Consider the following 13,036-nt stretch of genomic DNA (forward strand, 5'->3'; position numbering starts at 1 on the left):
CCTACTGAACTTAATGTTGCAAGGCTTTTTTAGGTAGGTTTATGGGGCAAGAGAAGACGCACTTTGAAATCATCCAACACTGGCAGGTACCAGATATTGGAGAAACAATGCTGCTTAGATGAGCAGGACATGCTTTCATTAAATTTTTTAACTTCCTGGACATCAAGTCTCGAGTCTCTACTAGCTGACTCGTTCTAGTCATGAGAGGAAACATTTTACTTGGCACCATGCAATGAAGTATGGGAAGTTGTCCAAACATTCAGCGGACGCATTCAATATGTTTTATGTAATCCTTACTAGGCTATGATCGGCCACTGTGTGAGACAGTCGTGGGTTAGCGAGTCTGATCTAGCCCTTCAGCCAGCCACGCTGAAGTTTGAGGAATGCGGACACCACGTGGATCAGCCAACCTAAATCAGCCACAATCACATTGGCTCATAAAACTGTGGTCTGCTAGTGGTAAGGTGCTGGAAAAAGAGTAGCATAGGTACTGACATATCGCAAACTCTCCAATAAGAAAACAGGGCAAGAATGTGATGAATCCGAAAGCAGGACCTCAAAATTGATGTTCTAGGCCTTTGAGAATTATGGTCCTCCTCATGCTACTACAATACGGACATTTAACCAGTCCCAGTACTTTTAGCTTTTGTCCCTGCAACTTGTGGGCTAAGTCCGATACAATTTGAAATTTAGCGATTTCCTTTTGGAGGATGAATCAGTCTGCCTACAAGATGAATCGAGCCCTCTTGTAGGAATCGTTGATAATTCGTTAGACTTGGCTTTTCATTTTAGCCAACATTTATGTTGCCAACATACAACTTCCCAGTCATGCGTTTCTCATCCTCGATAGCACCGTTATGGCATCACTTGTCGTTATCGCTGATACTTGCAAATCTTGTGTTTCCCGCTGTTAGTCAACTTGTGGCCAGTCCTAGCTTGTTGACCCCTTTATTTCCACTCCAACAAAATGAGAACACAACGGATCTCTTCCCAATGCCAGCGTGCGCTGGAACCTTCAAGCTGGAAGAAGCAACCATCGACCAGATGCAGAAGGCCATGGAGAATGGCATCCTAACATCTCAGCAACTAGTGATGTGCTACATGCAGCGGACATTCCAAACTCAGGAGTACATCAGGTGAGATATCTTTAGCTGACTTTCCAGATGTGGTCTACTGACAAGGATTCCATCCTAATAGCTCCGTCATGCAATTGAACCCGGACGTCCTAACCATTGCGGCTAAAATGGATGAACTACGAAAAGTAGGCCAAGTTCTCGGCCCTCTCCATGGAATCCCTTTCACTGTCAAAGACAATATTGCGACAAAAGACAGCATGGAAACAACTGCCGGGAGCTATGCACTACTGGGAAGTATCGTACCTCGCGATGCCTTCGTTGTTGCTCGTTTGAGGGCAGCAGGAGCTGTACTATTTGGTAAAGCGACGATGAGCGAATGGGCTGATATGCGGAGTACCGGGTACTCAGAAGGCTATTCACCGAGAGGTGGACAGCCGCGAAGTCCTTACAGCCTGATATACAATCCCATGGGCAGTAGCTCTGGCAGTGCAGTAGGAGTGGCTGCTAATGCGATCGCCTTCTCTCTCGGCACAGAGACGGACGGTAGTGGTGAGGCACTTCTTGCTAGTTGCCAGTTCCATAACGATCAGTTTGCTGACATGGGAATAGTCATTAGTCCTGCTCACAAGAATGCGGTGGTAGGCATCAAGCCGACAGTCGGACTGACTTCACGGGACGGGTATGTTCATCTCGAATCACCGGGTGATTGGGCTCACGTGTACACGAGACTCGGCTGACATGACTTACGCAGTGTCATACCGGAGTGCGAACACCAAGACACAGTCGGTACCTTTGGTCGAACTGTCAGGGACGCCGTGTACGCCCTTGACGCTATCTACGGTGTCGATCCAAGAGACAACTACACCGATGCTCAACGCGGAAGGACGCCTCCGCCGGGAGGCTATGCTCAATTTCTCACCACAAAGGCCAGCTTGAACAATGCAACGTTTGGTATCCCGTGGAACAGCTTTTGGGCTCTCGCCAACGCTGAAAACCAATCCCAGCTTCGTGCATTAATAACGTTGATCGAGAGGGCGGGCGGTAAGATTGTTAATCTCACCGAGATTACCGATCACGAGAACGTCGTGAATAAGGCAGGCTGGGACTGGGACTGGCAAGGCAAAAAAGGCCACCCTGAAAAGTCAGAGTATACCGTCGTCAAGGTCGACTTCTACAACAACATCAAGAAATACCTCTCCGAACTCCAGAACACAAAGATTCGGTCGCTCAAGGATATTATTCAGTTCAACTATGACAACGACGGAGTCGAAGGGGGGCATCCTTACAATGGGAGCTTCACCGTCTCCGGACGTTACAACGTGTATCATGGCCTCCCAGCTTTTCGGACCGGGCAAGATGGTTTCTTAATGTCTGACCAGACGCAAGGCATTCAAAACGACGTCTATTGGAGGGCACTCGACTACATGCAGAACACCACACGTGTCGGTATCGACGGCGCGCTGAGCTACAATGGGACACGACTTTCAGGCTTGCTCGTGCCTGTCTCCGTAGCCCAGACGTATCAGATCGCGGCACAGGCTGGGTACCCAATGATCACAATTCCAGCGGGAGTAGATCCTGGCACCGGCATGCCTTTCGGGCTGGGAATAATGCAGAGTGCGTTTGCGGAAGAGGAACTTGTACGATGGGCCAGCGCCATTGAAGACTTGCAGCTGACCTCGGGTACGGAGCTCAAGAGAACGCGGCCAAAATGGTTGAAATACATGGAGAAGCCTATTCCTATCAGTCGGGAGCCAAGGGGGAACTGATGAGGTCACGGTGGGTTTCATTGAATCATATAAAAGAATTGGAAAGTGCTGGCCTTCAAGGAAGGAAAAAGATACTAGAAGCGATGAAAGAGATAAGCGAGAGATCCATGGTGAGATCAGTCTCTGATAACAAAGCTTTCACACAAGGTTTACGTTCCCGTCGCCTTCGTCCACAACCATCGACCAACCCTCGTTCAATCTCATATGATATCCTAGATCGTACCACGGATCCGCGACGGCGAAAACCTATAAACTCACTCCCATTGCTTCAAAAACTCCACGACCTCACCGAAGCCATTACGTATAACCTCCACATGCTTCTCGCTTCTCGGCACAAAACGCACCTTGAACTTCTTAGGTGTGTGCAGGAGTCCTTCTACGTACCCGTCGGGGCTTGAATCGAGTTCAATCTGCTTTCCGTCGGGACCAAGCGCCGGCTCAATCTTGAAGGCCCAAAGCATCTGAGCTACCATGCGCCACTGAGAGCGCTCTGCAAGATGTAGACCGACGCACATACGCCGTCCTGCCCCGTATGAATAGTGATCTCGCTCCTCATACTTGGGCGAAGCAGCGAGTTCTGGTGCGAGTTTGTCGGCGACAGAGAGGTAGCGTTCTGGATTGTAGGTGAAAGGGTCCGGTGATGAGTCGCTGTTGTGGTTGAGGGCGTAGGCCGGGATGAAGATGGTGGAGCCGGCTGGGATGAACATGTCGCCGTACCACCGGTCTTGCTTGGATGCATGAGCTACACCAGTGGGTACCCTGATGCAAAAGCCAGTGAGATTAGAAAAAGTCTTGGACGAATTCATTGGGATGCTTACACAGGCTTCATCCGTAACCCCTCTTTGATGATGCAATTGATGTACGGCAAGTCCTTGAAGTCAGTCCAGTTGGGGAATCTCTCCACGCCGCAAACCCTGTCGATTTCAACTCTTGCTTTTTCTTGGACTTCGGGATGTTTCGCAAGGAGCATGATATTCGTGAGCGTTGCTGTGGCCGTTGTGTCGGCAGCTGCCATTTGTAGACCTCCGAGGAAATTGTTGAGCCCTGTGTAAGTAAGGGGCACATCGCACTTGATTTTTTCGTCGAGTAGCTTGTCAATAAGAGACTCCCTCATGAGACCCTTGCTACGCCGCAGATCTACACCTTCGCGAGCTTTATTCCAGACGTTTGTGATGGTGTGGTACAGTTCTTTCCCTTGTTGCCTTGACTTGGCCAACCGATCTGGGATAAGTTTCAGAATGGGAAATTGCTCTTCCGGAAGGTAGGATCCAGGCTCTAGAATGAGCGAAACCTTTGAAATGTCAGTTCGTCCTGGCTTTTGGGAAATGTGAGAGTGCCAAGCTCACCGCATCCATGGTAATGTAAACGGCCTGGATTGAGTTAGTCTTCATCAGGTTTTCCACACAGGCAGTGACAACCTACATATGCCCAGAAGCTATTCCAATCGGTGGCGCGCTGGCCAAAGATCGTGATACTTGCGATTGAGGCAGTGGTTCGTTTCACATTCTCCATAAATTCATCGGGCTTCTCCAGTAGATCGTGCATCAAGTAAGCAAACCTGCGTCATATCAGAAGTTGTGTCTTTCATAGCTAGTTATTGTTTCATTTCCGAATGGTAACGTAAACCTACTCAGACTCTTGAACCCCCCTCAAGGCCGTGTCCAAATTCTTTGGAGAGAAGTACGAAGCCGCGATTTTCCGTTCTGCTCTCCAAAGAGGGCCGTCATGCATCAGAGAAGTGTTCTCACCACGCATAACGAGTTGAAATTGCTGATCAACGGGCCTATCGTTGTAGTAGGCCCCCTTCGATGTCAACAGTTCGTGCACGGCATGTCTGTCATTGAGTACAATCATGGTGCTTTGCCCGACTTTGAGGGAGTAGATCGATCCATACTGATCAGCCCACTCTTTGAATCTGTGTTGGCTTAGAGACAAGAACAACAAAAACAGTGCTTTTAGATCCGGCTACTTACTTGGCGTACAAGCCCCTCGAGGGAATCAGGTGAGCGTTGCCAAGGACAGGAAGAGTTGGCGGGCCGGGCGGAAGATACTTCTCCCTCCTGCCAAAGGTAAGAATCTTGTACGAAAGAAGTACAGCTGGAATGATCCAAATAAGTGAGAGATGGCTGCCCAGCACGGGCAAGTCGGTCATTATCACTGCCATTGCGATTGTTATGACATGAGGTGATCAGGATGGCTGGTGAGGGACTGTGAAGACTTCATTCTAGCTATTAAGTATTTCTTCGAAGCAGAGAGAGACGCGTGGGCAGTAACATATTCACATGGAAAACCTGATACTAATTTCCGACAGATCATCTTTCTTCACATAGGTATTGAACCGGCGTTCCCTACTATTCTAGACAGCCCACTTGTAGCTCTGCCAAGGAGTGGGGCATTGAGACAGTTTCCTCCCCCCTAAATCGCGTTCCGTCCCGTACATGGCTTTAGCCCATCGCGTATCTTGCTAGAACTGAGCAAGATTGGCGTGTGATTGTGTAACGCTGGGTGCATCTCCAGGTGAGTCGGTCTTCATGTTGCCGTGCTCGGGAACCGAATCGTACAAATGTGATGCGTGGTCTCCGCCGGTCCGAGAAAAGTGGAAGCAGGCCGCGCAATATGCACTTGCCATTTCTATGCCAAGTGGCTAGCGGCCTTCCTATTGTGGCAATGGATAGACGGAAATGAGTGTAGTTGTATTGCCGTAAGAGATCACTTGCAGAAGCTTTTGTCTGCGAGGTGACAGACATGTTTTGAAGACAATTTGCCGAGAAGGGAGCATGAACGTTCTGGAGGGTTACACATCTCTTGTGGTTCGATGGTATACGGTGAAAGGTGTAAGCAAAGCGGACTGCATGCACTGCAACTGGCTTCAAATGTGTGGCTTTCTTTCAACCGGTGTCATCTTTTGGTTCGATACGATTGTTGTGCCCTCAAAGTCAAGCGCTTTTCTTCGGCACAGAACCGAATGAAGCCATTGGTAGATTACATCTGAGTCGACAGATCGCCAACCTTTGAAGTAACGTGGGGTGGCCATTGAGAGTCACGCTGACTGCAGCAGCCATAATTGATGTCAACTCCATTGGCTTCATCCGGAACCGTGGCACCCGCATAAGCTGCAGTAAAGTCCACTTCGGGTATTCTCAGCGATGTGATCTTCTGAGACATACATACTGCCATGCAAAAGGTATTCTGATTAATAACCATGACCCAGTAATATCATGCAGGTGACGACACGCAGCAACCCTTATGCGAGCCACTTGCCAGTTGACATCAGTCTAGCAGCTACAGCGGGGGCAACGACACCACCACTTTTGTTTTGACTTCTATGTACAACAAAAACGATTTATTTTCTTCTTTTGAACTTGAGATCTTAGATCGTCTGAGAGCTACAGCATGGTATTGGTACGCGATCTAGGCGCCAGATTGCTGTACTTTTGATGTCTCTCCTTCATGCCATTCGGAATGGTTCGAGAGGGCATGGCTTACAAGCCAACGACTTTGACCCCCAAGACACAGCTTCATGTGGGATTGAGTATGCACGAATAATGCGAGTCAGCCTAGATAGGCTTCTAGAAGTCACAGGTATAGCCCTTCGGCCCAACCAAGGCTGCTTCCCAGAAGCCATGACTAGACCTCAAGTCGCGAAATTCCATCCGTGGGAAGGAATCATTAACGGACTTTCCTCGGCAGATCATGTCTCAAACACATGGGTACCTATGTAGTATTTTAGGTATGTGGAGGGTACTACAAGAACCATGACAAAGCCTTTGACAAGAAAAAAGAAACACCCGAGATCGGGCCGTGTCCGTCCGGCATTTCCGGTCAACCCCGGCCCCACTTCGGCAGCCCGTGCTTACGTGGTTGCAGTGTCAATGTCATGACCATTGTGAAACAGGGGATACGTCCTCGGCGACGAGATGAAACTGAGCTTGTAGTATTACATTACTTGAGACGACAAACTGTTCAGAGACAAGATGCGGATTCCTGCGCCGCGCTTTCACGTCTGGGGAAACCCCGATGTCAGGAAAGCCACAGCTTCTGGCACTCGACACTTGACGACACTTTCCTTAGAATGAGGCTGCGATTGCGCCGAAAAGACCAACAGCCATGGCACCCAGCACTGCTGTGTTTGATAGAGTTGTCGACCTCTGTCCTGAAGAAGGGCTGGATGAAACCGAGGAGGGCGTCACAGCACCAGTGGGAGCCGTGGTGGAGTTGCTGTTCTTCGCGTTCGCTGCGGGTCCAGGGTTGGTGACGGTGAAGAAGTTGCCGGCCACCACCTTGTTGGCCAGTCCGGCGGTGGTGAGCACATCGTTGACCTGAACGCCCTGACGATTTGACAACGTCTGCAGAGCTGCCGTCCCGTCCGCCGTGATGTCGCTGGTGTCGACGAGCAGCTCGATGTACCGGTGCGTGAGGGGGACTCTCGCTGGCGGCGCGGGGCCTTTGTAGGGCGCGATGGCGTTCGAGTTGGTGCTCAGAGTGTGGATAGTGCGCTCGCCGTCGTTCAGCTTGACTGTGGTGGTCTGCGCGTTCGGCGTCAGGTCGGCCTGGGCCCAGTGCAAGAAGGTGCCGGTGGTGGGAGGGCTCGCGGTAGGAATATCGATGTCGACCATGATGATGGCGTAGCTTTTGCCGGTCAGAGGTTCGGTCGTGCCGACTGTAGGCTCCTGTTGTGTCACTGAAAGAATGAGTTAGCCTGCGTCCTTTGTGTTTCTTCACGGCAAAAGAGCCGCTTACAGCTTTTGGCCAGGTCCACGCCGTTGAGCCCAGACTGGTCACCGTAGGCAACAATGAGATCGACGTTGGAGGCGGGCTCGAAGCCCTCGGGAGTCTTCGCCCATGCCACCAGGGCATTGCTCAACAAGAACGCGAGGGTAGGGCGATGCATCGGAATAGCGATTACTTTGAAAATTCTTATTGCGCCGAAAATTGAAAAGGCTGAAAGGAAGCTGAGTAGACTGTCGTCTTATATCACCATGAAGCATGCGGAGTCGTGAAACACCTCTCCAGTCAGCAGGGATGCGGCTCGAACACCGGAACACGTTCCACACGTCTGATCCCCCGACATGAAATTCTCCTTCCACCACCCAGACCGCACGGATGATGGAGCTCGACCATGACACCCCAACACAGTGGACTCTGTACGCCTTCAAGACTATCTCAATATGAGGGAGTCCTGGCTAACTCTTCCTACTGTTGCAGCATCCCACCATTCTTTGCGTGTTCATCAGATATATCGAGTACTGATTGGGTCATTCGTACCCGCGGGCACAAACCGGTCTGGCATTAGTAATAGACGCGGACTCGGCATCGAAGAGGTGGCTGGAGCCTCGGTAGGCGGCCGCCCGCGGGGCGCTCAACAGTTGCCAGAGAGATGGCGACTTTCGGAACGACACACCCAGAAGTATAAAGGAAAAAGATAAGGGTTGGTAGCTAGTCGTTTTGACTGTGAAGAATGATGTGATTTCTTGCTGCAAGAAAGCGGGGATGAAAACATGTTCACCGCGAGTTTCCCCTGGCCCACTGCCGACAGCGGCCGGCACTCAAAAAAGCGTGGCGTAGGGGTATCCACCGCCTCAGAAGGCACCATGACATACCCTAGAGCCGGTCCTCACACTCCCACATGGCCTTTATACAGCACACCTCAGTTGAGCTCAATACACTTCGTCGATATGATTAGAAAATGGCATCCATTTGCAAGGAGAGCCTTCTCAGTACAGAGGAAATGTGTTCTGTCTCTTTAAGTCTGTCAATCTGAGAACATGCAGTGGGGCTTTCGGTCCCTCCGGATGAGGACATTCATCAATCTTTGACTCGATCGCCAAATCAGCCAAGTCGAACCCCTGCGCTTTGCCATTCAGGGTGATCTCGACCGCCTCATCTCTCACAGATCGCTTTCAGAAGGTGTCAAAATAAACCTCAAAAAGCGAGTGCCATGCTAATTAGAGGGGCTGATCTCGCGCTTGGAGTCGGAAATCGCCGCGGGCCACACGCTGCTCCGAGTCCACGATAAGCGCTGACCTGTAATTTTTTTTCGCAGCTGACAGCTTCTAAACTCGCAAGGGATATCGGGCCTAGGCAAGCTGCCGGTTCCCAAAATACTGGCATGTTCCCTCGGGAAGAGCGCCCGTCGGCGATAGGGCGCGAAGTCGATTAGGTATTGAGCGTGGAGTAGAGTTACACTAAGACCATCGCTGTTCCCGGTTTTCCCTACGGCTGGAATTACGTCAATGGTCACGCTGAACGGCTTAATCTATTCCTGCGCTTTGACCGTGCTGCTCGACAGAGTTAGGCCACATCGGTAGACTTACAACTCGCTGAGCAATAGGTTCTTTTGTGTCCCACGATGCGCCAATGATTGACCTTTTCGGTAAAGAACAATTAATGTTCGGCCCTTGTTGTAAGTGGTTTCTCCTCAGCATCCCACTTAGCCGAGGTGAACTCGGCCTTCAGTTCCAGTACGTGCTAGTTTGTCCCCAGAGAGGAGTGAATCCTACTACCGCGACTCGATGAGCGAGCTTCGTATCCATAACAGCCCGCCGGCTCACTGTTCTCACCAGTGCGCGGAGCAGTAGTTAATAGCCGATTTCTGCCACACGTGGCCTAAAGCGGGTTTCCAAAAGGGGAGTTAGCAAGCCTGGTAAACGGTAGGCAAGTAATTTCAGGCCCAATATCTCCGTACCGCTCGCGGTTCGTTTGCCGTCCGTTCTGCCGGACAACCGGGGACTTTTTTTACCAATCACTAGAACGCGAGTTTCAGTTAAAATCAAGCGTAATGCTAAAATCTGACGAATAGACAATGTAATATGGTCTTAAGTTATAGAAACAAAGTTCAACAAAGCTTGTTCTTGAAGCGCCGGTGGAAAGTGATTGGGATAGGATCACCATTCAGTCCCATCGTCGAGCGGGGAGGGATGTACACGTGTAGGTTGTACGGCACATCTTGGAACCAGCCACATTGTTCCTCCCTTCCCTTGTCGATAAGTCCGAAAAAAGATCGTACGGCTGAGACAAGCGCCTCGAACCACACCTGTCAGAAAAGGGCAGGCCTGCAGATCGCCCGCAAGGCCACGTGTGTGGGGAGATAACGTCAGACGCTCCGCCGCAGAAGCCGACATTGACATGCCATTTGACTCGAGTCCGAATCTCGTGGAGGAATTGGTATTGCTTCCACACCTGTTTTGCCGGCCCTTGGCAGTCGGATACAGCACGATGCTTGAATCATAAACGTGGTACCTCCACCTGCACCACGACGAATCAGGCCAAGCTAGCCAGGGGCTGCGATTGCTGCGACCCTAACTTGGCGTCTCTGATCCTTGCGTTCATCCCATTTTGCTCTTTTAATCTTGTTGATCAATATAATTGAGTTTTCTTTGCGCTTCCTTCCCGAGGCAAGGACCGAGTAAGTTGATGACTGCAGCGATGGACTGGGACATGCGCGCGGTTGTGCGATTGAGGCACTCGGATGCCTTGATCGGCCCTTTGTCCGTCTGTCCGTCCCTCTCGGCATGTCATATCTTCTCCATGTCATCAGGTTCAGTTCTTTCATTATTCGTTGGATAGCCACTCTCTCCGTCTGGATCACCATCTGTTCTTGCACCTCCTTGTGCGCTTCTTGGCGCGCAGTTGACTTCCTTTTCCAATGTCGTCGACTAGTTTGTCAGCTCGGGACGCCGAGGATAAGGGGCCGACTGCTCTCGCAGTCGTCATTTGCGTGTCAGCGCTTAGCACTATTTTCACCGCGGCAAGGCTTTTCACCAGGGGGAAGGTTCTCGGAAAAATCGGTCTGGATGACTACTTCATCGTCGCGTCTGTGGTAAGTTCTATAACTGCATTCCGTCTGCAATGAGTATATGCCGAATGGGATGTGGTCTATCGTCAACTATTGTCTGCCTTTGCACTGTTGGCACGCTTTCCTAGGCGTCACATGTTGGCTTTGAGAATCAACTCTAGACCTGTCAATGTACAGTCAGACCTTAGAGTTTTGTATAACTGACTGTTGTACCTCTAGGTTTGCGGTTGGATAAACGTAGCAACTGTAGCAGTCGCTGTTTCTTATGGATATGGACGCCATGCCGATACCCTTACCGCCGAACAAAAGTCAGGTGCCATACTCTGGAGCATCGCCGGTTACCCGCCCGGACTACTGTCATTCGGCATTCCGAAACTCGCCGTTGTCGCCTTGCTCACACGAATCCTCAACCCTAGTAGATGGCACAAGAGGTTTCTTTGGGCCTTGTCTATAGTCTGTGTGATCAACTTGGTTGGGTTCATCACAATCATCTTTGCTCAGTGTTCACCGGCGCGCTCCCAATGGGACTCTTCCGTGGCCGGTACATGTTGGAGCAAATGGATTCTTGTATCCTTTGCCACTTACTCGGGAGGTGAGTTGTCCAGATCACAATGTGAGAAAAGTACATTGATCAGCTAATGAATCCAGCTTTCTGTGCCTTTGCCGACGTCTATCTTTCGGTGTACCCCGCTGTTGTATTATCGAAACTACAAATGAACCGAAGGAAAAAGATTGCGCTCAGCATAGCACTCGGATTTGGGTCACTGTGAGGAACACTGCCTTACTCCGCACTTTGGATACAAGCAACTGACTCTCTGAAAGTTCAGCAATCGTAGTCATCTACAAGTGTCTCAAGCTTCCAAGCCTCACTAGTTCGGATTACACATGTACGTATTCGATCTCGCCTGAGCGGACCCAGCGCACAATCTAACCCTTAACGCAGATGACACCGTAGAGCTTGTGATATGGACAATGTAAGACGCACAACAAATCTCTCGACAAAAGTTTACCAAGACTGACTTGATTTCTACAGTGTTGAAGGCAGTATCATCATCATAGCCGCATGCATACCCGTCCTGCAACCCCTCGGCGAACTCTTGTTCGGCAAACGCATCTTCTCCTCGGGCGGCGGCAAATACCTGTCTGGAAGCTCCAGATCGAGACTCAGTGGCTGGGTGGGTTCGAATAGGGGACTATTCCGAACTCCCGTCGAGAAGGTTTCTCGAGAGAAATTCGACGCGGACAGTTTCAACAGCATTGCCAAGACGACTGTTGTTGGAAGGGGCAGTCAAGAGAGCATCCTTGAGCAGCAAGACCCTGATGGAAAGATCGTACGAACGGATGCGTTTACTGTCACTATCGAATTGAACAAGGCGGACAAGCCCTAATTGTTTCAAGGGTTTTTAGTTGCTCTATTGAACTTCTGCTTGGGACGTTGTAGTACTAGTAGCTAAGAGTTTTAATTAAACTAATTCCAGAGCAACTGAAATGCTTAGACAAACTTTAAATTGTTGAAAGATTTGGTATCTGCTTGATGAAAAATATAACGGATCAGCCAGCTGAAAATATATCTTACGTTTAAAATCCATTGGCGACCGTGCTCATACTATACTTCTGGCGTTAGCAATGTCAATTCATGGCTATTTACATCACTCGTCTGATATTAGACTCCAAGATTACAAAGACTGCGTTCTCACATACTCTATCCAGTTCCCACCATTCTTGTAACGACCATCGCGACACCGAAGACAACTTTCCGCCTCGTTGTCGGTCTCGGCGGCATATACATCGGAATACAGAAGCATCATAGCATTTTCCAACCGGAGGATCTGCGGCCCTCCAATACGAAACAACCAGGTATGTATTGAAGAAATTGTCCTCCCTGACCATACAGCCATTTGTGGGCTGGCCAAAACTGAAGTGGGGTGACAAAGCAGCCTTTTCAGACATAACCATGCGTGAAGCTGTGCCCGCACATTTCCACTTTGATGGCGCCAATGATGGCGACTTATTCCCGTTTCAAACATGTCTCTTCATCATAAGTTTTGGACGCTCGTATAGCCGAGAGCAATTTTGCGGCTGGATGACGCCAGTGACAATGTCTCAAACCCTGTTATTCCGCACTCATTCTGGACCATGCCAGCCAAGCTACCGCGGGAGCACCCATCCCCATTCCTCCGCCAGCGCACATGGCCAAAAGCTGTTACACAGACTGAACCCGTTCAGGATGTTCGAAATGTTCTGGACCGAAAGGTGGCACTAGTGGCCACAAGAGCAATACGCTAATGACGGCAGCTGAAGCGGGCCACCCTAGTAGCCCGCCCTGGCGTGGGGAAAGATGGCGACAGTTGGAGGAATGTCGTGCCATGGACGAGGCGCCTCAGAACGCCATCGTG

The 13,036-nt window shown here is 50.3% G+C and overlaps 4 protein-coding genes across 4 annotated transcripts; 2 read left to right on the top strand and 2 right to left on the bottom strand.

The window, feature by feature from the left end:
• Positions 1 to 828: 828 nt before the first annotated feature.
• Positions 829 to 2,845, top strand: CORC01_02593 (glutamyl-tRNA(Gln) amidotransferase subunit A; the record flags this gene model as incomplete). The annotated part of the gene is made up of 3 exons (XM_022614243.1): positions 829 to 1,136; positions 1,198 to 1,755; positions 1,828 to 2,845. 3 exons carry the CDS (start codon positions 829 to 831, stop codon positions 2,843 to 2,845), a joined length of 1,884 nt encoding a protein of 627 aa, XP_022479156.1.
• Positions 2,846 to 3,099: 254 nt separating this feature from the next.
• On the bottom strand, positions 3,100 to 5,009 carry CORC01_02594 (cytochrome P450 2D18; the record flags this gene model as incomplete). Its single annotated transcript, XM_022614244.1, has 6 exons — positions 3,100 to 3,604; positions 3,664 to 4,136; positions 4,192 to 4,215; positions 4,268 to 4,403; positions 4,476 to 4,760; positions 4,819 to 5,009. 6 exons carry the CDS (start codon positions 5,007 to 5,009, stop codon positions 3,100 to 3,102), a joined length of 1,614 nt encoding a protein of 537 aa, XP_022479157.1.
• A 1,903-nt stretch (positions 5,010 to 6,912) lies between these two features.
• Positions 6,913 to 7,736, bottom strand: CORC01_02595 (uncharacterized protein; the record flags this gene model as incomplete). The annotated part of the gene is made up of 2 exons (XM_022614245.1): positions 6,913 to 7,526; positions 7,586 to 7,736. 2 exons carry the CDS (start codon positions 7,734 to 7,736, stop codon positions 6,913 to 6,915), a joined length of 765 nt encoding a protein of 254 aa, XP_022479158.1.
• A 2,754-nt stretch (positions 7,737 to 10,490) lies between these two features.
• Positions 10,491 to 12,028, top strand: CORC01_02596 (uncharacterized protein; the record flags this gene model as incomplete). The annotated part of the gene is made up of 6 exons (XM_022614246.1): positions 10,491 to 10,664; positions 10,860 to 11,232; positions 11,289 to 11,406; positions 11,463 to 11,527; positions 11,584 to 11,614; positions 11,674 to 12,028. 6 exons carry the CDS (start codon positions 10,491 to 10,493, stop codon positions 12,026 to 12,028), a joined length of 1,116 nt encoding a protein of 371 aa, XP_022479159.1.
• Between the last annotated feature and the right edge of the window lie 1,008 nt (positions 12,029 to 13,036).

This window comes from Colletotrichum orchidophilum (assembly GCF_001831195.1).
Source record: "Colletotrichum orchidophilum strain IMI 309357 chromosome Unknown Scaffold_15.1, whole genome shotgun sequence".
NCBI lineage: Eukaryota > Fungi > Ascomycota > Sordariomycetes > Glomerellales > Glomerellaceae > Colletotrichum > Colletotrichum orchidophilum.